Here is a 23,603-nt window from a genome sequence, read left to right on the forward strand (position 1 = left end):
ATATATTTATATTTAAACAGAGGATGTGGATCCCAGGAGTGAGGAGACTGGGGTAAGTGCGCATAGCGCATATTACCTTTCTCACTTATTCCTAAGTCTCTAAGATGTACTCATTCTTATACTTAGGATAAGGAGACTCAACAGACATCCCTGTCAGTGGCAAAAAAGTCAGGCAAAGCACTGACAAAGTCCAGACGATGTTCCATATGTAATGCTAAATTACCAGAGGCACATAAAAAGGAATTATGCGAGTCCTGCATTTCCAGAGTTGTAAGAGAAGAACAACCATCATTACTATCTGAAATGAGGTCTTTAATCCGGGAAGAGGTACAAAATTCATTGGCTTCCATGACACAGCGGTACCCCTCCAGCCCAGGTCGGAGCCGTAAAAGGCCACGGTTGGATCTGGACCAAGATGATGAGGAAGTGCTTTCTAAAGAAGAATCTGATGGTAGAAGTTCGGATCAAGAAGAAGGAGAACTACCATTAGAGGAACAGGATCAAGGAAGAAAATTTCTATTCCATGTGGAAGAGACGGAAGATCTAGTGCAGGCGGTGAGAAATACAATGCAGATGAAAGAAGAACCGCGGCCGAAATCCAGACAAGATTTGATGTTTGGAGGACTGACATCACAAAGACAGACGGTATTCCCTGTGAGTGATCACCTCAAACAGATGATATTACAAGAATGGAAAGATGCTGAACGTAGACTGATAGTATCGCGAGAATTTAAAAGTCGTCTACCATTTGATCCGGAAGACATCAAGGCATGGGAGGAAATTCCGAAGATCGACGTGCCTATAGCCAAAGTTACTAAAAAAACGGCTATTCCATTCGAGGACTCTTCTAGTCTCAGAGACGCTATGGACCGCAAAGCAGATATTCTGTTGCGCCGTTCATGGGAGACGTCGGCAGCACTGATAAAAGCTAACATTGCAGCCACATCAGTAGCTAGATCAATGTATTTGTGGATGGGGCAGTTAGAGGAACATTTGGTGAATAAAACCCCACGGGCCGATTTGATTTCCTCCTTACCCATCATAAAATCCGCCACAGCCTTTATGGCGGACACATCAGCAGAATCCGTTAGATTTGCGGCCAGAAATAGTTCGTTATCCAATGCGACTCGTAGAGCTATATGGCTCAAATCTTGGTCAGGGGATAATGCATCAAAAAACAAATTATGTGCTATTCCCTTTTCAGGGTCCAAGGTATTTGGACAAGCATTAGACGATATTCTGGAATCCGCATCAGATAATAAAAAAAGGTTTTCCAGCCATTTCGGAAGAGACCTCCACCTCGAAGTTCCTATAAATTCAAGCAGCCGGATTATAGAGAACAGTGGAGACCCAGCAGAGGTTCCTATAGAGGTGCCTATTCTCAGAACCGAAGGGGAAGAAACTCCCTGTTTGGGTCAAGCCCTAGATCTAGGAGACAATGACGCCATAGGTATAGGGGGCAGGCTCAGTCTCTTTCTGGACAACTGGAAAGAAGTGACAAAAAATGCCTATGTCCTAAAAATCATTTCAGAGGGTTACAGGATAGAGCTCATATCCCCAGCACCACAGAGGTGTATCCCACCTACCAAGGTGGCAAAAGATTCACCAATGTTCATAGACATTCTGAAGTTGTTCAGTTCTCAAGTTATAGTGCGGGTACCCACAACAGAAATAGCCAGAGGTCACTACTCTTCACTATTCTCAATCCCAAAGCCATCAGGGGAAACACGCACAATAATAAACTTAAAACCATTGAACGTCTATGTAAAATACAAAAGATTCAGAATGGAATCAATAAAAACAACGGTCCATCTCATAGACAAAGATGCGGTAATGTGTACGCTCGACCTAAAAAGTGCGTATCATCAGGTTCCAATCCATGCAACATCTCAGGAGCTTCTGAGGTTTTCTGTAAAGTTTCCGGACCAAACCTGCCACCTTCAATTTCAAGGTCTCCCGTTCGGCCTGGCGTCAACACCAAGGATATTTACAAAATTGGTGGCGGAAGTGGTGGCATACTTAAGAAACGAAGGAATTACAATAATTCCTTATCTGGACGATTTTCTGCTTGTAGCCAGAACAAGAAACATCTTAATCCTACACAGAGATCGAGCCATTGCAGTCCTAAAATATCTAGGTTGGGTCGTGAATCAAGAAAAATCTCACATGAAACCCGAATCTCGGAAGGTATTTTTGGGAGTTCTTCTAGATGCCACCACAAGACAATCCTTTTTGCCAAGAGAAAAACAGGTGTCAATAAGAGCATTAATCATGGAATTCATAAAGCACCAGGTCACTATAAGATCAGCCATGAAGGTCTTAGGGAAGATGACAGCCTGTATCACTTGCGTAAGGTGGGCACAGGCTCACTCAAGATTGCTACAGGATCAGGTTCTCTCGGCATGGGATCGACGTCAGTCATCACTGGACAGAGTAATCCACCTATCAAAGGCAGTAAAAAAGTCATTGCACTGGTGGACACAATACAGCAACCTAAGAGTGGGGGTTCCATGGACCTGTACCCCGTGTGTGGTGATCACTACGGATGCCAGCCAGTGGGGTTGGGGAGCCCATCTAGAAGGATCATTCGTCCAGGGCAGATGGCCAAAGGATATCAGTCGAAGATCTTCAAACTACAGAGAGCTTTACGCTATTTGGGAAGCTCTAAGAAGGAATCACTCCCGTTTAAAAAACCAACATGTGAAAATCTTAACGGACAACATGACAGCAGTATCCTTCATAAGACACCAAGGAGGTCCCAGATACAAACCACTTCAGGAATTGGCACGGAAAATATTTTTTTGGGCAGAAAACACAGTCCTGTCAATCACAGCAGTCCACTTAGAAGGATCTCAAAACGTCCTGGCCGATTATTTGAGCAGGAAAGAAGTCTGTCCCACAGAATGGGAATTAAACCAAGAAATCTTTCACCAATTATGTCATCGCTGGGGGACTCCCAGGATAGATCTATTCGCTACAAGAAAAAATTCGAAGGTGGCCAGATTCTATTCCCTCAACCCTACGGACATACCAGAAGCAGTCGACGCCTTGAGTCAAACATGGGTCGAACCACTATCCTATGCTTTTCCCCCAATAGCACTCATTCCGAGGGTCCTCAGGAAGATTCAGGAAGACCAAGCAACAGTTCTGATGATAGTACCATTCTGGCCAAGAAGGAGCTGGTTTCCGTTGTTAGGAGCCATGGCGATGGACAGTCCAGTCAGTCTTCCTCTATGGAAGGACATGATTCATCAAGGACCAGTGTTACATCAAAACCCGGAACGATTGCACCTTTCAGCATGGATCCTGAGAGGGACATCCTGAAATCGCGAGGGTTATCTGATGAAGTCATCTCAACGATCCAAGCTAGTCGTAAACCAGTAACTTCATCAATTTATTACAAAATTTGGAAGAAGTTCTGTATGAGAGGTGGCAGGTCGGCCGGAATGTCAGAAAACCCGGATGTGCCCAGAGTTCTGGATTTTCTCCAATCGGGATTTAATATGGGGCTGAGACCTAGTACCCTTAAAGTACAAATTTCAGCACTTAGCACATTTCTGGATTATCCATTAGCCTCTCACCCGTGGATAATGAGATTCATAAAAGCTGTCCAGAGATTACGTCCCACAGTTAGGCAATTAACTCCCCCTTGGGATTTAAATTTAGTACTCAGAGCCCTATGTAAAGATCCTTTTACCCAGAAAGATGACATGCCCATTGCAATAAGAACTTGGAAAACAGCCTTTTTGGTAGCTATTAAGACAGCCAAAAGAGTAGGGGAAATACAAGCCCTGTCAATTAGGGACCCGTACCTCCAGGTTCGTGAGGATCATATAATCCTAAAACTAGATCCATCATTTATTCCCAAAGTAGCTTCAGTACAAAACAGAAATCAGGAAATAATTCTACCCTCCTTTTGCAATAAACCCTCTAATACAAAAGAACAATCTTTACATTCTCTTGATGTCAGACAGGCAGTACTAGATTATTTAGAGGCCACTAGTACTTGGAGAAAGGATCCCAATCTTTTTGTCCTGTTTGGGGGTAAAAATAAGGGTAAAAAAACATCTATAGCTAGATGGATCACTACAGTAATCTCAAAAGCCTATGTGTCAGAAGGGGTAGATTGTCCTGTGGGAATAAAAGCCCATTCAACTCGGGCCATTTCAGCGTCATGGGCCGAACGGGCAGGGGCATCATTAGAACAAATTTGTAAAGCTGCGACTTGGGCCAGTGTGAACACATTCTGTAAACACTACAAATTGGATGTGTTAGCAAACCAACAAATGTCTTTTGGGAGAAAGGTTCTCCAGGCAGTTGTCCCACCCTAAAGGAGTTTCTTTGGTATTCTCCAGCGTGCTGTCAGGGGGACGTCCTTGAAATGGGTATTATACCTACCGATAATTCGGTTTCCAGGAGTCCATCCTGACAGCACCGTTACTTCCCCCCCTTATGTATACTATGTCATATGCTGTAAATATGATTTGGTTAATAAAATTCAAATGGTATCTATCCATGGTGTGGTACTTGTCAAAACACTAAAGGAAAGGGGGCGGAGTGGGACCTTTTAACCTCTCGTGTTGTTTCCTGTCCCAGCAAGGAGGAGGAGGACGTCCTCCAGCGTGCTGTCAGGATGGACTCCTGGAAACCGAATTATCGGTAGGTATAATACCCATTTTCTCCCGGAAACTAAACAAATAACAGTTAGGAATAAAGTTCAGTCTATACTAGATAAACCTATAATTTCCCTCCGGGAAGGCATGTCCTTACTTGGCTCCTTCACGTCATGTATCCCAGCGGTTCCATGGGCCCAGTTCCACTCGAGGTGCTTACAGTATACAATTTTACATGAGGAGATAAAATTACAAGGGCGATTAGACGGTAAAATTTCCCTTTCTAATGACGTAATCCAATCCCTAACCTGGTGGCTACAACCAGATCATCTAGTTAGCGGGGTTCCCTGGGAGGTTAAACCCTCAAACATAATATTTACGGATGCCAGCCCTCATGGTTGGGGGGCACACTTGGGGGACCAGGTTGTCCAAGGGCTGTGGTTGGGTACGGAATTAGACGACTCGTCTAATAAAAAAAGAACTAAAAGCCATCTATCATGCCCTATGTGAATTCCTCCCACAGTTGCACGGAACACATACCAGGGTACTCTCAGACAACATGACATCAGTGGCTTACGTCAACCATCAAGGCGGAACGAGATCAGGCACTCTCATGTCTATAACCGAAAACATCTTGACTATAGCCGAAAATCATCTTCTGTCCTTATCAGCACTTCATGTCCGAGGGATAGACAACGCAAAAGCAGACTTTCTCAGTCGTCATACCCTCCATCAGGGGGAGTGGGTGTTAAATCGTCGAATATTCAAAATGATAACTATAAAATGGGGTATGCCCGACATAGATCTCTTCGCTACAAGAGACAACAGGCAAGTAAAAACATTCGCCTCAATGTTCCGAACCGACAACCCCGATATTCTCGACGCCCTCCAGATTCCGTGGACGTTTCAGAAAGCATATGCCTTTCCCCCGATGGTTCTTCTTCCAACGGTAATCAGGAAGATAAGAGAGGACAGAGCGAATATAATCTTAATTGCCCCGTTCTGGCCAAAGAGACCATGGTTTTCCCTGCTCAGAGCCATATCCATCTCGGATCCATGGATTCTCCCACAGAATCAAGATCTGCTTTTCCAGGGGCCCTTCAACCACCCTCATGTGAAGGGTCTACGGTTGACAGCCTGGGATTTGAGAGGCAGCTATTAAAGCTAAGGGGCTTCTCTGATAAAGTAATTGATACCCTATTGCTGAGTAGGAAAAGATCCACTACATCAATCCATGTAAAAGTATGGAAGAAATTTTTAAGCCTCTATCCCTCAGCCCTGTCAAAGGAAATTCCAGTCTCTATTATTCTTGAATTTCTTCAAAGAGGACGTGATTTAGGCCTTTCAGTTAATACCTTAAGAGTGCAAATTTCTGCGTTAGGGGCTTTGTATAGTCACAACGTTGCAGGAGATAGGTGGATATCCAGATTCATTTCAGCCTGCCAGAGGGCAGAACCAGTCCATATTCCCCACTCACCTCCTTGGGATGTTAATCTGGTCCTTGAAGCCTTAACAGATCACCCATTTGAGCCTCTACATTCTGCTCACATTAAACATGTCTCCCTCAAGACTGCTCTTCTTGTCGCCTTAGTGTCGGCAAGAAGGGTAAGTGACATACAGGCACTATCAGTAGATCCTCCATTTATGTCAATATTGCCAGATAGGATTGTCCTAAAAACAGACCCTTCCTACTTGCCTAAAATGTGTACTAAATTCCATAGATCTCAAGAAATTCTTCTTCCTACCTTCTATAACAACCCTACAAATCAGGAAGAAGAAAAGTACCATACTTTAGATGTGAGAAGGGCTGTGATAACCTATCTAGACAGGACTAGTCCCTGGAGGAAGAGCAGGGCTCTCTTTGTTTCCTTCCAGGGTCAAAGGAAAGGAGCTGGTGTTACAAAAGGCACATTATCCCGATGGATTCGGGAGGCGATATACCTGGCCTATTCGTCTAAAGGGGAAGATCCACCTGAGACTGTAAAGGCACACTCCACCCGGGCGATAGCATCATCCTGGGCAGAGCGAGGGGAGGTTCCAATAGAACTCATATGTAAGGCCGCAACCTGGTCGTCTCCTACTACCTTCTATAGTCACTATAGACTAGATTTATCTGCCTCCACTGACTTGTGTTTCGGTAGATCAGTTCTTAACACGATAATCCCCCCCAAATAACTATCTCTGAAAGTCTCTCAGTGGGTGCTGTCGTGGCGAAGAGAAAACACCGGATTACGTACCGGTAATGCTCTTTTATAGAGCCACGACAGCACCCCTTCACTTCCCTCCCTTATATATATTAGTTTGCATATGAGCACTATTAAGGGTGATTTGGTTCTTGTAAATATACGTAATTTAGTTAAGATAAAATGTTAATATAGAATGACATACTAAAACTGGTGGGCGGTTCCTCGCAATCTCTGTAACCCAAACTGTGGGAGCGAGGGGGACCGCCCCTTTTATCTCTCCGTAGGGTTTCCTGTTCCTAGGGGCGGATCCCCTCTCTCAGTGGGTGCTGTCGTGGCTCTATAAAAGAGCATTACCGGTACGTAATCCGGTGTTTTTATATTATTTTTTTTTTGTAACAATTATATGGTTCCCAGGGCCTGAAGGAGACTCCTCTCCTCCACCCTGGGTACCAACCGCACATGATCCGCTTACTTCCCGCATGGTGGGCATACCCACATGCGGAAAGTAAGTGGATCAATGCATTCCTATGTGTGCATAATACCTGCGATTCCGCACAAAGAATGAACATGCTGCATATTTTTCCGGAATGCTATTCCGACGTGGAAAAAAACGCAACATGTGCACAAGGTGCAGATTGCATTCTAATAGGATGCTTAATGTATGCTTTTTTTTTTTGCGGTTTTATCGCGAAAAACCGCGAAAAATCCTTGAACGTGTGCACATAGCCTTATAGGAATTGTCCACTACTTGGACAACCCCTTCTCATTCCTCATGTTTGGCACCATTAACCCCTTCACCCCCGGAGCTTTTTTTTTTTTTTTTTTTTCGTTTTTCGCTCCCCTTCTTTCCAGAGCCATAACTTTTTTTTATTTTTGGCTTTTGTGCTAGGTTCACTAAATGCTAAAACTGACCTGCCATTATGATTCTCCAGGTCATTACGAGTTCACAGACGCCAATCATGTCTAGGTTCTCTTTTATGTAAGTGGTAAAAAAAAAATATATATATCCAAAGTTTGCTAAAAAAAAATGCACATTTTTGTTACCTGTAGAGTCTCCATTTTTCGTGATCTGGGGTCGGGTGAGGGCTTGCCGAACTGACATTTTCAATAGTGATGAGCGAATATACTCGTTCCTCGGATTTTCCCGGGCACGCTCGGATGGTCTCCGAGTATTTGTGAGTGCTCAGAGATTTAGTTTTTGTTGACTCAGCTGCATGATTTATGGCTGCTAGCCAGCCTGACTACATGTGGGGGTTGCCTGGTTGCTAGGGAATCCCCACATGTATTGAAGCTGTCTATTAGCTGTAAACCATGCAGCTGTGTCAATAAAAACTAAATCTCCGAACACTCGCTCATCACTAGTTTTTAATTATACCACATTTGTGCAGATACGTTCTTTTTATCACTCGCGTTGCGTCGACCCCCAAAAAAACATAATTTTGGTGTTTTGATTTTTTCTCGCTACGCCGTTTAGCGATCAGGTTAATCCTTTTTTTAATTGATAGGGCGATTCTGAATGCGGCGATACCAAATACGTATAGGTGTATTATATTTTTTTATTTTGATTGTAGCGAAAGGGGGGTGATTTGAAAAAAAATAAAAAATATATATATATTTTATATATATATATATATATATATATATATATATATATATATATATATATATATATATATATATATATATATATATATATATATATATATATATATATATATATATATATATTATTATTATTAATTTTTTTGTGTTTTTTTTTTATTTTGGTATGCTTCAATAGCCTCCATGGGAGGCTAGAAGCATCCACTACTCGATCGCCTCTGCTACATAGAAGTGATGCACAGATCACCTCTATGCAGCAGAATTACAGGCTTGACCATGACCTCTGGTTGTGATAGCAACGCACCGGTGACCCCTGATCACGTGACGGGGGTCTGCGGTGCGCATATTTCCGGCCGGCAGCGCTTGTTAAGTGCCGCTGTCAGCGTTTGACAGCGGCATTTAACTAGTTAATGGGCGTGGGCAGATCGCGATTCCACCCGCAGCTATTGCGGGCACATGTCAGCTGTTCAGAACAGCTGACATGTCGCAGCTTTGAGGTGGACTTACCGCTGGAGCCAACCTCAAAGCGGGTGATACTGCCAGCTGACGTACTATTCTGTCAGCGGGCAGAAAGGGGTTAAAATAAAAAGCTTATTTTTCCCTCTAGTGCTGTTCTAGAGGTGTCGGCATCGGGACTCACTGCGCCCAGTCAGCTCCCGGTTTCACTGTCCTCATCTTCAGACATATAAGTAACTAACAAAGCTGCCAATAAATGGTGGTGTGGGCAGGGTTATACAGAGAACTGGTAGATCTGCAGCTGAGAAAACAAGGCTTTATCAGAACTTCAGCAAGCACCTCCTTAAGTGACACATCACGGGAATCGGGGTCTCTACCCCCTACATCATGCTGCTCCTAGATTGGGTATAAAAAGCCTGCTGACAAATTCCATTTAATTTAATAATAATTTAATAATTGTTCTGTTATAGCAAAGCAGAACAATGTCCGCCACAGATATGACTGACTGTCTGCCTCTAGTAGGCGTACATGCCCCAAAACTGATGCACCTCAAGAGTGCACGTTCGCTCTGTGGCACCATGATAGTCTATGGCCCCTTTGGCGCACACGCCCAAATCCGTTTCTGCTGGGGGGTTGGACTTAAGCCCCGACGGGGCCACCGAACGGGTGCCAAAACGAAATGTGACAGCACCCTAAACCTTTTTATATTCCTTCCACGAGAATAGCAGAATTATATCTAGTACTGGGCTACATACCCTGGATGCAAAGCAGAAGAAGATGCTCCCTGTTTTTACAGGAATGCGCAGTGAATATCTTTGATGGTCAGGCATCCATAGCTAAGGCTGGGTTCACACTGCGTTAGTGCAGTCCGTTCAACGCATGCGTTAAACGGACTGCGTTAACGCAAGTGCCGAAAAAGATCGCGTTATGCGATCGCACTAGCGCAGATGCTTCATCTGTGCTAGCGGTGACGGACCCGAAAACGCTGCAGACCGCGTCTGTGGGTCCGTCACAGAATGACGGCACATCGCTAACGCATGCCAATTATGACATGCGTTAGCGATGTGCTACATAATGGGTGCGCTAACGCATCCGTTACATAGTTAGTGCCGCTATGTAATGGATGCCGTCAGCGCATTGCCCGTTGACGCAATGTGAACCTAGTCTAATATGGAAACTAAGTGTTTAATGTCTTGTCACACTATGGTCAGCTCCAAAATCAACACAGTCATGGGAAAGTGAACGTACAAGTTATAGAAAGTTTTCTAGGTGAACAATGAATTGGCTGGCGTAACGCAGACTCGCTTATGCTGCATTGTGCACGCTGAGAGCCCGTCTTTTCTTTTACCTTTGCCTTACTACATAAGCCTGTGAGCATCTTGTGGTTCCAGTGACGGAGATGTCAGAAATATCCAGTCAGTGATTGCAGGGGATGATTTTTCTGCTATGTGCTCTTGATTCATTGAATCTAATATTGGCATTTGGCACAAACTTATCGGAAAGCGTGGTCAGACACCATGGTATCTGATGCTAATAATGTGATCTGACCTCTGTTTCCCAGCGCTATCTGCTGGGTTCTTGTCCATACTGACTCCAGGAGGAGCGCGGTTTACATATTGGGCAATATTTGGTTATTGCGCTCTAGGCCCACCAGATGGATGACTCCAGGTTCCAGATATAATGGCCGCTATATTCCATCTGTATCATTTTATACCTATTTTTCCTAAGGAACCTCCTATTTCCAGCCAGTTCTCCCTGCAGAAATCTTTTATGTGAAGAAAGAGATGATCATTGAATTATAAATGAAGAATAAAAGTAAGTTCTAAAAAAGCCGAAATTCAAGGCTTGTAGCAATAAAAGCTCATTGCTGAGCACTGGAATTGCCCTTTACCATTGACTTACAAATCTCTGCGGAAGGCAGAAACTCTCATCATTATCTGCATTGTGCTTATTCCTGGGTATATAACTGCCCAAAATAATGACCTGCTCACATATTCGTTCCAAAATCCTGTAATAAAAACCAGTACTGTGCAAGTGACTGGAGCTGTGATTGTGCACATTCACAATCTACACTGTAAATATGTGGTGGACTCTAGTTATGGGGCAAGATCTCAGCGGTCTGACCCCCATTTTTCTAGAAGTTAGTTGGGGGAAACTTTTGGGACTTCAATTTTGTTGAGCATACGCACCTCCTCTCCATTCATTCTCTATGGGGCTGGGAAAGAAAGCTGAGAATAGCCCCTGACAATTTCCGGCAGTCACATAGAGACTGAATGCAGCAAAATGCACATGGTCAACCTCCACTCTAATCATGGCTATCTAGAGCCCCACTCTCATGGTTGGTGGGGGTCTCAACAATTGGATCCCATTGATCAGTATGTTATACCCCATCAATGAGATAACACACATACTTGGTACAAACCCTGTAGGTAATGACACATACTGATTCCAGCTATGTATTGCTTACTTGGCTTCTTGCAATATTTGTCTAAAACACAAACTTTAACTGTAGTTGGTGCCGAGCTATGGAGCCTTTACCACTAGTCCTCTCCACTCCAGAGTCCTCTGCAAGCGCTCCCTGCTCTCTCTCTCTGCGCTCCCTGCTCTCTCTCTCTGCGCTCCCTGCTCTCTCTCTCTGCGCTCCCTGCTCTCTCTCTGCGCTCCCTTCTCTCTCTCTGCGCTCCCTTCTCTCTCTCTGCGCTCCCTGCTCTCTCTCTGCGCTCCCTGCTCTCTCTCTGCGCTCCCTGCTCTCTCTGCGCTCCCTGCTCTCTCTGCGCTCCCTGCTCTCTCTGCGCTCCCTGCTCTCTCTCTGCGCTCCCTGCTCTCTCTCTGCGCTCCCTGCTCTCTCTCTGCGCTCCCTGCTCTCTCTCTGCGCTCCCTGCTCTCTCTCTGCGCTCCCTGCTCTCTCTCTGCGCTCCCTGCTCTCTCTCTGCGCTCCCTGCTCTCTCTCTGCGCTCCCTGCTCTCTCTCTGCGCTCCCTGCTCTCTCTCTGCGCTCCCTGCTCTCTCTCTGCGCTCCCTGCTCTCTCTCTGCGCTCCCTGCTCTCTCTCTGCGCTCCCTGCTCTCTCTCTGCGCTCCCTGCTCTCTCTCTGCGCTCCCTGCTCTCTCTCTGCGCTCCCTGCTCTCTCTCTGCGCTCCCTGCTCTCTCTCTGCGCTCCCTGCTCTCTCTCTGCGCTCCCTGCTCTCTCTGCGCTCCCTGCTCTCTCTCTGCGCTCCCTGCTCTCTCTCTGCGCTCCCTGCTCTCTCTCTGCGCTCCCTGCTCTCTCTCTCTGCTCCCTGCGCTCTCTCTGCGCTCCCTGCGCTCTCTCTGCGCTCCCTGCGCTCTCTCTGCGCTCCCTGCGCTCTCTCTGCGCTCCCTGCGCTCTCTCTGCGCTCCCTGCGCTCTCTCTGCGCTCCCTGCTCTCTCTCTGCGCTCCCTGCTCTCTCTCTGCGCTCCCTGCTCTCTCTCTGCGCTCCCTGCTCTCTCTCTGCGCTCCCTGCTCTCTCTCTGCGCTCCCTGCTCTTCTTGCTCTCTCTCTGCGCTCCCTGCTCTCTCTCTGCGCTCCCTGCTCTCTCTCTGCGCTCCCTGCGCCCCCTTCTCAATGCGCGCCCTGCACCCATCACCTCCTTGCTCCCGAATGTCGATTTGCAGCTCTGTCCGCATGCACACTATAGGATGACAGTTGTGAATCAACACCAGGGGTTCATGAATGCTGGGTCTAGTCTAGTGGGACCCAGTAAATGATGCACTGATGGGTTCAGGGTGTCTTATCGTAGCTTTGTACTGCCCTCAGATCAGCAGCATACACCTGATGAAAATTCCTTTTAAAGGGGGATGTCTGGGAATATACATTTAATTATTTTTTAATTATAGGGTTGCAGACATGGAAAATAACAAAAGCACTGATGCACAGCTGCCGTGCATGTAACTGCTGCAACCAACCGCTTGGCTTAGGAACTCATGCCATTTATATCTTCAGAACCGCTGAGCCCAGTGATTGGCTGCAGTATTCACGTGTACTGTAGTCATGACATCACCGCTGCAGTCTATGAACAAAGACCCTTGGAGAGGCGTCACTAGACCTGGGAGGGCAAGTAGTGATCTGCTGTTTTTTTTGTTTTGTTTTTTTTTTCTCATGTCTGCAACATAATAATAATAATAATAATAATAATAAAAAATTCCTTAACCCCTCGAAGTCATTCTCTTAGATTTACCCCACAGAGGCCCGTGTTTATCTGCAGTGGTCAGGTGGGAAAGCCAGACTTCGTTGCTGCAGCACAATACCAGATCAACGACCCTGCAGCATCAAGGAGTCTAACAACTACTGTTCTGTTAATATTTTATTGACCACACTCCCCAATTGGCAAGTTGTTTATTGTTTATTTTATATATATTTTTTTTTATTTATATTTTTTTTTAGTTTTCATTTTGTTTTTTTTCTATTGACCCAGAAAACTCTCAATTCTTTAGTTATATTAGAAGCAGTGAATAAGTATAAAATTACTGGTAGTTAAAACCGTGTAAATGAACTTCCTCAAAGAGCATTTCTGCCCATTCTTGTATGACCTGAACAACGTGCAGTTTCCTGAATGTGAAATCCAGTTATAAATAGTCGGTCACCCAGTAACACCCACACACTTTGGGGCACTTTACATCCCGGGTGCATCACTATATGTGGTGAGAGAAGTTTTAAAAAAATTAACAAGAAAAAAACCTGACTACAGCATAAATTAAGTTTCCCAATGTTGCTGTCAGATGATATGTAGATGACGTCTTCCCGTCTGATGTGTGAACCTTGCTCCTCCAGTATGTGGTCGCCATACTGAATGTGACAAATCCTAGCGATCTCGGTTGGCCGTAGTCTTGCATCCCTGAAAGTGAAATCTAATCCTAGAGTTTCGCGGGCATTGTGTTGGACTGATCGCTTTTCACATTGTTCAGGAAAGCCGCACTCTGCTGGATTACACACTCGTTACACAGCGCCACATCCAATACAATGCATCTGGGGGAGACAAGGCCATGGACCAGCAGATAAGTGTGTGATGGATCACACTGTGAGCTGCTGCAAGTGTTACTACTGGCAAATACCGGTAACCAGAAAGGCCAAAGCATTCCTTCCTAGAACATATTTCTGCCGATTGCATCTTTGTTGTTCTCCCCTTCTCACCATGTATTGTTCAGTGACGTGACCAATTTCTGTAACATTTAAGCTCTTTACAGCCTGTAAATTTTCCAGAACAACATGACATTACTTTGTTCTTTCTCCTTCTTTTGGGAGAAAGCATCAAATTGGTTAGCTGGCCAATCGTTCTATTTCACAGCTATTACATGCTTGGTATACAGAATAGTTCGAGGCAACATAACAGAGCGTGGCCAGCGAGTCCTCTCCAAAATCATAAATTAATGTCTGACCACGTTCTCTAAATCCTGCACCCCCATATCATCCTCCAACACATGAAGTATCACCAGGTATGAGCTTAGAGACCTGGAAAGACACTATGTAGAGCTGTGGGCATATCATTTAGCCCCTGATGGCCAATGGGAGAGTTGGAGTGCTCGCATTCTCACCACAGATGGAGTTATCATTATTGCTAAAGGGGTATCCCCATCTCAGATACTGACCGATCTGCAGGCTATGCTAGAGCTATCTGCTGGTTTTGGGTCTCTCACTTTTCTGATCCACACCTATGTCAAGAACAGAGCCACATATCATGGCTCAATGAATGAATGAAAAGGTGGTTGCACGTGTACAGCTCTCTCCTGTCATGGAAAGATTTGTGCATGTACCACCACTTTTCAATACTTACTCTAATGGGATTGTCCCCTGTTTAGATGCCACTCTGCAGCTGAGGATGTAGAAATTTTTCCTTACATTTTTGTTCCTCTACCCATTAGTCAGAATTGTACTGTAAATTATCTACCTTCTTAAACCCAGCAAAAATAAGAGCCCCCAATGCACACTTGTGGTAGAAGCGCCAGCCCCCTTGTTCACAATGTTCTCGAAGTGGGCTGTGACTGTATCCAGGTTTGTGCACATGAACCAGGTGGAAGCTCCTGGCCACCAAATGCATGGAGAACATGACACCTTGGTGTGATCTCTGTTCATGGTGACCCAGTGACTGGGCCTTCAGCCCTGCTTTGTGCTCATACATTATTTGTGTCTGGCTGAGTAAAAGCTAAATATAATTATTTGTTGAGAGGCTTATCCGGTTGGCAGAGGTTGTCTACTCTTATATATGGAAGTTATGGATCCTGTCTGGAACCAGCACTTCATTTGATTAAGAGCGATTGACTGTCCTCCTGATCTGCATTAGCGGACATTACCGCACCACTCACATCCTGGACTTCTTCAGAGCTGTTAGTACACATTTCTTTTCTGCTCCATTATTTCCAGACATGGGACTTGGTAAAAAGACTTCAGAGGCTGAAATGCTCTTGGCTGGATCTTCCCCATCGGAAGCATCCTCTTTTATAAAGCACTTGACTGTGCCGGCGTTGATGCAGGATTTTCCTTAGATTGATGAGCGTGCTTAAGGTTGAGAATTGCCCATTTGGCTTGCTTTTTGTTAACAAAATAGTTGGCAATTCCAAATGTGAAATCTCAAGCAGACACAGTCTCGTGAGACTACTACTGCCTTCAAGATAGCAGCATTGTTTTCTTCTAGCCAAACCTCACGGGAATATATGGAGCAGACAATTGTGCTGCTGCTTCACGATCTCCGTGACGGGTATAAATGACTACTGGAAGTGTGGCTCTACTGGAGCTGCCTCGGCTTGTTCTGAAGAATCCTACTACCCTGATGTTAATGATTGCAACTCCTCCACATTCATACTACAAAATCTTTTACTACATGTGGAACTTATGAGTTGGTGCTATATTTGTAGGAAACGCTAAATGAATCGGATGGGTTAAAGGTTACATTATTAATTCTTGTTTTTGAGCAGTCAAAAAAATCTTACAGGAAAAAAAGTTTGTTTAGATACAAATTAGATTGAACTTGTCTAAATCTGCCAAATTCGGCGGGATCAGGCAACAGTCTAAGAGATATATAGATATATATAGATATATATAGATATATATATATATATATATATATATATATATATATATATATATATATATATATATATATATATATATACACATACACACACACACACACACACACACACACACACACACACACACGCACTAGATTGTGGCCTGATTCTAACGCATCGGGTATTCTAGAATATGCGTGTCCCCGTAGTATATGGACAATGATGATTCCAGAATTCGCGGCAGACTGTGCCCGTCGCTGATTGGTCGAGGCAACCTTTGACATCATCGTCGCCATGCTGTGCCCGGCGGCCTCGACCAATCAGAGACGCGGGATTTCCAGGACAGACAGACAGACAGACGGAAAAACTCTTAGACAATTATATATATATATATATATATATATATATATATATATATATATATATATATATATATATATATATATATATATATATATAATATATATCCCAACAGTTGAGGGAGAGAAGGATCTGGCCTATATAATTACGACACCCCATCTTTTTGTTCTACCAGGAGAAGTCTCTGCAAGAGGAGTCGGCAGCTCTATAGTAGAAAACACAGGACCACCCAGCCGAGCCAAGCATTCCCTGTATGGGGGAGTCAGGAGAGCTACAGAGCTGGTGGCCGAACTATTTAAGGTTTATGGCGGCCTTGAGTTGTCAGCTAAACGAGAATGCAACCAACAGTTCTTTCTTTCCCTACTCCCCATACAAGTGCTGCATTTGGCTGAGCCGCGCTTAGTAACCTGATGTTTACCCTGGTTACCATCGTAAAAGTATAAAAAAACAAACCGTACATACTCACATACCGGTGTCCGTCAGGTCCCTAGCCGTCTGCTTCCCGCACTGACTGCCGGCCGGAATGTAAGAGCAGAGCACAGCGGTGACGTCACTGCTGTGATCTGCTTTCACTTTACGGCGGCACTCAGTCAGAGCGGGAAGCAGACGGCAAGGGACCTGACGGACACCGGAATGTGAGTATGTACTGTTTTTTTTTTTTTAACTTTTACGCTGGTAACCAGGGTAAACATCGGGTTACTAAGCGCGGCCCTGCGCTTAGTAACCCGATGTTTACCCTGGTTACCCGGGGACTTCGGCATCGTTGGTCGCTGGAGAGCTGTCTGTGTGACAGCTCCCCAGCGACCACACAACGACTTTCCAACGATCACGGCCAGGTCGTATCTCCGCCCCCTCCTCCCCGGAGCTCACAATGGGGCAGCGGATGCGTTGAAAAACTGCATCCGCTGCCCCCGTTGTGCTGCGCAAGCACAGTATGCGTCGGTACGTCGCAACGTCGCATTGCGACGTGCGTCGTATGACGCTAGTGTGAAAGTAGCCTCAGGCCAACATTAGTTTAATGTATATGATGGCATTAATTTACAGTTTAACTGTCAAATCTTTTTTTTTTTCCCTACAGCCGAGTCTCCATTAGAGCTTGTCCGTTTGCAGAAAATTCACTGCATTTTACCGTGCCAACAGTGCATGAGACTGTAAGGCTATGTTCCCATGGTCAGTAATCAGCAGCGCTTTGGACGCAGCACATATCTGCCGCTTCCAAAGCGCTGCCATCTATTGAACGCAGGTAATTCCGCATGTGTTCACTGGACCGTGCAGAATCACCGCACCCATTACATTGTACGGGTGATATTTATATTGCGGAGGCTTGCGTCTCCACAAGATAAATAGACATGCTGCGGTCTGGAGAGACGCTCCACATGTCAGTCTCCGCAGGTGAGCCGCGAGCGTCTCTGGATGCATAGTGGTCATGGGATATCATCTGGACCCTGCGGGTTGGACGCTGTGGAAGTACGCAGCGTCCAACCTGCTGCGTTTACTGACCGTGTGCACATACCTTAAGAAATATCACGCACATGCTTCAAAATGTGCATAGATCCACAGCTGCGAGCTTGAGGTTCTGCAGATCTACGTGCGAGTCTCACCCTTTGCTCAGGGCGACATATGCTGCTCCTCCGCTCCTTCTGCACAATGGTAAATGCCACATGCAAACATTTCCACGGCATCTCCACAGTTGAACGAACGCTGATTCCCAACCATTAGTCTGTGTGAGCATGCCCACGATTATGTGTAGGCCCACCTTTTAAGAATCAGGCTGAGTGCTACCAATAAAACATTTCATGTCCTCAAACAGTAACTAAACTTTACTTTTATTATTATTATGGTGTTTTTTTATTTTGTACATAACTTTGCAAAGCACTTCATTAAGTTGTGTATTCATGTCTATAAAAATACATTAAAGCGGCTTCCACACCCCCTGATTTTCCCAGTCTACTTCCCTGCCTTTACCTGTTTTGGTATCAGAACGTACTCGTTTGGAGTACAGATGATGGCGATAAAAGGGTCGGCTCCGCAACGGTCTCACTAACTGTGGGGATAAGCTGCTGCAGGAGATTGGGCTGATGAGAGCTCGCTCACACTGGCGTATAACATGGCCGAGCGCGATGTGATGTTTTATAGCAAAAAGCACTCGGCCCAGTGTTATGCTATGGGGCAGTGCTGATCTGCCATTATTTTCTGGCGTGAGAGAGCTATCGCAACATGAGACACACGCACACTTGTACCGTACAAGTCTATGGGTGCGTGTGAAACATCAGACTGCACTCTGTCATCCCAGTGCAGTCAATGGAGAAGTTAAGTTCTCCATCTTCTCTGCACCTGTGCTGCGATTCATCTCAGGTGAGTGAGTCGGAGCACGGTCAGATGACACTCGGAACTAGCTCTAGAGTTTGAGCCGAGCATCATTGGCATAATTGGGCCGAACCTCTCAAATGACGGAATCTCCACCAGTATGAGCAAGCCCTAAGCACAACACTCGGAGGAAGTGACAGGAACTGACCCATCTGATATCGGTGCATCTGAAGCCGACAATAGACTGGGGAAACGCCGGTGTTAGGAAGCAGCTCGCATGCATATTGTTTTTACACAACTGAAGACGAATTCTCTAATAAAGTGACTTGCAAAGTTCAATAATTTTCCATGCTGATTAAAATTATTAAAAATAAATAAAAGTTTTGTTGGTCTTTTTCATTACTTTGTGTTGCCATATAATCGTAATGATTATCACACTGTGAATGTGTCCAAAAAATGTAATGGCCTCAGGAGCTGGGCTGTGTGTGAGGGTTGACCCCTTAATTACACTGCATCACCTACCTGCTGGGTGACATTTTTATACTGAAAGCTTAGTCCACAATAGAGTTGAGGCAGGACTATACCGACAAACCACACAGGAATACACCTGGGTAATGACACCCATGGGTGCTCGCCCCACACCCCAACCTAGCCGAATTCTATAACTGGCCGCTCTTGGATCTGCTGCCGCAGGGTGGTCACCATTGTGCTCCCTCTGTGCCACTTACCTGTCTCTGTTATTTCATGATCTTTGTTTCAGGTTTTGTTACACACAAAGATGAAGACTCTGAACTTCCCCACGTCAATGTCCATTGACCTTTAATTTTTGGCCTATGCACATTGTTCTGTGAGTTCAGCCTGTAAAGTGTTAACATTTCGGCTGGGACTTTCACCATATGTATATTCCATACATTATAATGTGCTCCTCCCTATAATTGAGGCTTTTTTAAAATCTACCCTGGTTTTTAATTGGTATTTTTGGAAACCTAAAACAGAAAGATGGCAATTATACCCAGGCCCATTCTTCCGTACACAGCTGCAAGTAGCATTTTCTTCTTTATTCCGCCTGTGTATAATGCGTGTTTTATAGTCTTCTAATATATCCTTTTACTACTGCTGGGAGGCTGCAGCTTGAATCCATTATTGTTATTTGCAAGTCGGCCTTCACTCATCATTTTCGCTTCCTTTCATTACAAAGTGGAAATAAATTGGCGTAAGTGGTGACTGGCCAGGTTGTCTGACCACTGCATGTTTTGGGGGGGGTTTATCCTAAGCATCAAAAAGTTATTCTGATGTCATTATGAGATGACCTTTTCACATCTTTACTAAATTGGATACACCTTGTGTTGGGGAGTCGGTAAAACTGCATTAGAAGGATTTGGGAATGACTCCCTGGTGTCAAAAAAGACATAAATTCGATCATCTGTGGGCTTAAATCAGCCTTTAGATGGCCGTGTAAATCGGACCGAGATAGTATCGTAGTGTACGGACTGGCCAACGGCTCGACCTACCTGAGCGTGTCAACTTCTTGTATTTCTATAAGGCTGTCACACTTGGGCCAGTCCGTGCACTGTGTTCCACTTTCTGTCCAGTTTAGACGTCCGTCTGCCCCTGCCCCACGTGGGCCTTAGCTGGAGTAAGTCAGTTTAGGTCTACAAGGTAGCTGATAAGTGGTCAAATCCAGGGTTTAAGAGAATACTACCCGCATTATAGCTCAGCGCTTGCGGTAACAGATACGTTTGGTGCCAGCCTCAAATTCCGTGGTGTTCACCACCTGCCGCCTGCTTTCTCTCTGCCACCTCTACTTTAGATAAAGAATTGCAAATTCAAGTTACATTCTTGGCTCGTGGATATTCGCAGATCACATTCAGTTTTTCTCCCATAGGCATTAATGTAATTTCCAGCCCTGTACTCTGACCTCAGACATGTGAACACACTGGTGTTATGTCTCCAGAGCTTTTTGCTGCTTTATGATGGATTCCTGGATTTTCTGGATATTATAAATAGCATTATTCCTCTCTCTTGTGTACACACCATAGTCTTCAACTGCACTCATAGCATACATGCGAGTCCTGCCAGCGGGAAGTACAGTATAAGCGCTGCAGGAGGCCATCTCTAAAAGATCCACCCCATCTTGGGTCGCATTCGCACATTGTGCCAGAGAGCCACACAACAAATCTGCATGTGGCTTACTGTGAGACAGTTTGATGGCACCTACAGGCGACGATGGTAAAAACACGATGGTTAGTCCCCACAACATTCTTTTTATTGCTAGTCCAGAATACAGGGGTTTTTATGGCGCCTCATTTTAAATCCATAGGCATTAATATGGAGTTAGTCCATAACAGGCATCTCTCTTCTGGGAAAGATTTCAACAAGATTTTCTAGGAGTCGGTGAGAAATTTTTACCCTTTCATCCAGAAGAGCATTTGTAAAGTCAGACCCTGATGTTGAAGCAAAATGCCTGGCTCACAATCTCTGCTCTAGTTCATCCCAAAGGTGTTGGAGGTGACCGCCAGTCAAGTTCTCTACCCCAAACATACCCAACTATCTCTGTGCCGTAGTGCATAAATCAAGGCCCATTATTGTGCTGGAACAGAAAAGGGCCTTCCCCAAACCGTTCCCACAAAGTTGGGGGTTAGTACTTTTTTTTTTTTTTTTTTATAACCCAATCCTGACTTGTACTTCAACAACTTTGTCCCTGACTTGTTTGGAGATCTCCTTGGTCTTCATGGTGTTTGGTCAGTGGAGCCTCTTGTTGATGGTGTTGCAGCCTCTGTGGCCTTTCAGAAAAGGTAAAGTGTATATACCGATGGACCATGTGACACTTAGATTACACACAGGGGGACTTCATCTAACTAAGCATGGGACTTATTGGGGAAGGGAATTGCTGGCGCCAGAAATCTTTAGGGGCTTCATCTCAAAAGGAATACATGTCAATTAGTAGCTATTTGATTCCATTTATTTAATGTATGTCTATTATTCTCACTTCATCAACTTAGACTATTTAGTGCTGATGCATCACGCACAAATCTGATTACAAAACTATTTACACACAGGTTGTAATATAACAAAATGGGTAAAAAGCCAAGGGGTGAATAATTTTGCAAGCCAAGGTCGGGGTTGTTTGCAGCAGCCTGGCCATGACGTTCCCGGTGTACACTTTTTGTGCTGTTTGTGCCAAATGTGGTCTGAACTCTGCCGTTATAGTCAGCAGAGCATTGGTGACATTTCTGACCTTGGCTCCTACACTTGATGACCCCTCTCTGTAACCTTGGGGTCTGCACTGAATTGCTGCGGTTCCTTCCACTTTTCAATAATATCACTCACTGGTGATAGGGGGGAGGGGGGAGATTTAGGAGAAAAGTGTTGACCTTAGAAATATGGCATCATTCTACAAGCGCTGGAGTCGGCGAGCTCGTTGCTACAAGTTATCCTGTCACAAATGTCTGGGAGGGAACACTGTCTTGGTTTTATGCAATTGTGGCAGTGTGACTGACCGGAAGCCGACATTGTGATTGAGGCGTCCCAATACTTGTGTCCATATTATTACAGCTCCCATCCAGCAGACTTGTCAAAGGCACATCTGGCTGGCTACACAGTAATACAACTTCTGTACTGAAATCCCTCCCTAACGATAAATCAAGGGTCTACTGTCTACACCGTCCCAGAAGAGGCGATGGCAGCCGCACTTGGCATCTCCCAGCTTTCCTACACACAGATATGTCTCTTAGGCTCACATCCGTGGTGGAGGCTTCAGCCGGAATTTCCATCACAGGTCTGACCAAAGATACATGGTGAATTGGCACTGGTTGTTCCTCTCTTTTATCCGGTACTCATGTTACACCCAATAATGTCAGTAGGATCCATCTAGGACCACCGGTATCTACCAGGAGGTGGACTCGGCACTGCTGCTCTGCTTCGAAGATGAAGCATAATTGCGGATATGAAGACCATGGATTGAACTGAGAAGAAGAAACCACTGATTGAATTTAGAAGCGGCCATGATTCACCCTTTTCTATGTAGTGATGATGGTAGAGCGGACACGTTCTTAGCTGTGGAGCTGAGGTCTCTCCACTCAGTAGGCAGCATTGGTATCCATATTTGTTCTTGCAGCGTGGAGGAGAATTTTACGACAATACATTTCTTTACATTGGAATAATACTTTTTATTGCAGTTCTACACTCCCGCTGTCGGTCCTTACTGCCTGTACTGTGATTTCTTCTGGTTGGCATTTGTGTTAGGCCACGTGCACACGTTCAGTATTTGGTGAGTTTTTTACCTCCGTATTTGTAAGCCAAATCCAGGAATAGGTAAAAATTTCAGAAGTGGGGACGTGTTTCTATTATACTTATTTCTCCGACCGTTCCACTCCTGATTCTGGCTTCCAAATACTGATGTTAAAAAAACAAAAAATAACCTCACCAAATATTAAACATGTGCACGTGGCCTTAATGTTACCTCTGTACAAATTCTTGTGCCGACCTTTGTCCGCAGCTTTGTAGAAGGCTTGCTGGCTGCTGAATTACTGTACAGCTTTGCTCGGACCTAAGCCGTAGCCCTTGGCTCTGGCTGTAATGTATGCATCAAGTAACGAGGAGGCTGGCTTTACATTGGCGGCACCATGGGTAAGGTGGCGGACTTCATTTTTCCATGCTAGATAACATGACTCTGGTGATTGTGAATGATTAGTATTTGTTCTTTATAGAACCGGGTTCTTGACCATGGAGTAGGAACTTGTTTCAGACTTTTTTTTACTAAACAGCATCTTTTATGGCGGCCTATTTTCTGCTCGCTATGCTGACGTGTCTGCCATGTGTCCTTTTCAGATGATCGGTTCATTTAATAGACCTTTTAGACGTGCTGATGGATGGTTGTTTTCCCTTGTCTGTTTTTGAGTGGGTCTTAAAGAAGCACAAAGCTGATTGTGTTATGCCTATTGCAGGGTTTATTAAAGGTGCGCTGGACAAGACAAGCATACTATTTTATATATTTTTTTTTTTTTTTAAAGGTGTGGTCTCCAGTTTGTAAATGGTGAATTTGCAAAATGCGGAAAA

At 44.8% G+C, this 23,603-nt stretch overlaps 2 protein-coding genes across 5 annotated transcripts in view; both read left to right on the forward strand.

The window, feature by feature from the left end:
- ATP11C (ATPase phospholipid transporting 11C (ATP11C blood group)) overlaps positions 1–23,603 on the forward strand; it is a 177,897-nt gene that overhangs the window by 36,592 nt on the left and 117,702 nt on the right. The gene's annotated exons all lie outside the window — the stretch shown is intronic.
- On the forward strand, positions 2,087–3,748 carry LOC143809380 (uncharacterized). The gene is made up of 2 exons (XM_077292458.1): positions 2,087–3,380; positions 3,532–3,748. The coding sequence occupies exons 1-2, from the start codon at positions 2,403–2,405 to the stop codon at positions 3,571–3,573; spliced, it is 1,020 nt and encodes a 339-aa protein (XP_077148573.1). The 5' UTR covers positions 2,087–2,402; the 3' UTR covers positions 3,574–3,748.

Source organism: Ranitomeya variabilis, chromosome 2, assembly GCF_051348905.1.
Source record: "Ranitomeya variabilis isolate aRanVar5 chromosome 2, aRanVar5.hap1, whole genome shotgun sequence".
NCBI classification, from domain to species: Eukaryota; Metazoa; Chordata; class Amphibia; order Anura; family Dendrobatidae; genus Ranitomeya; species Ranitomeya variabilis.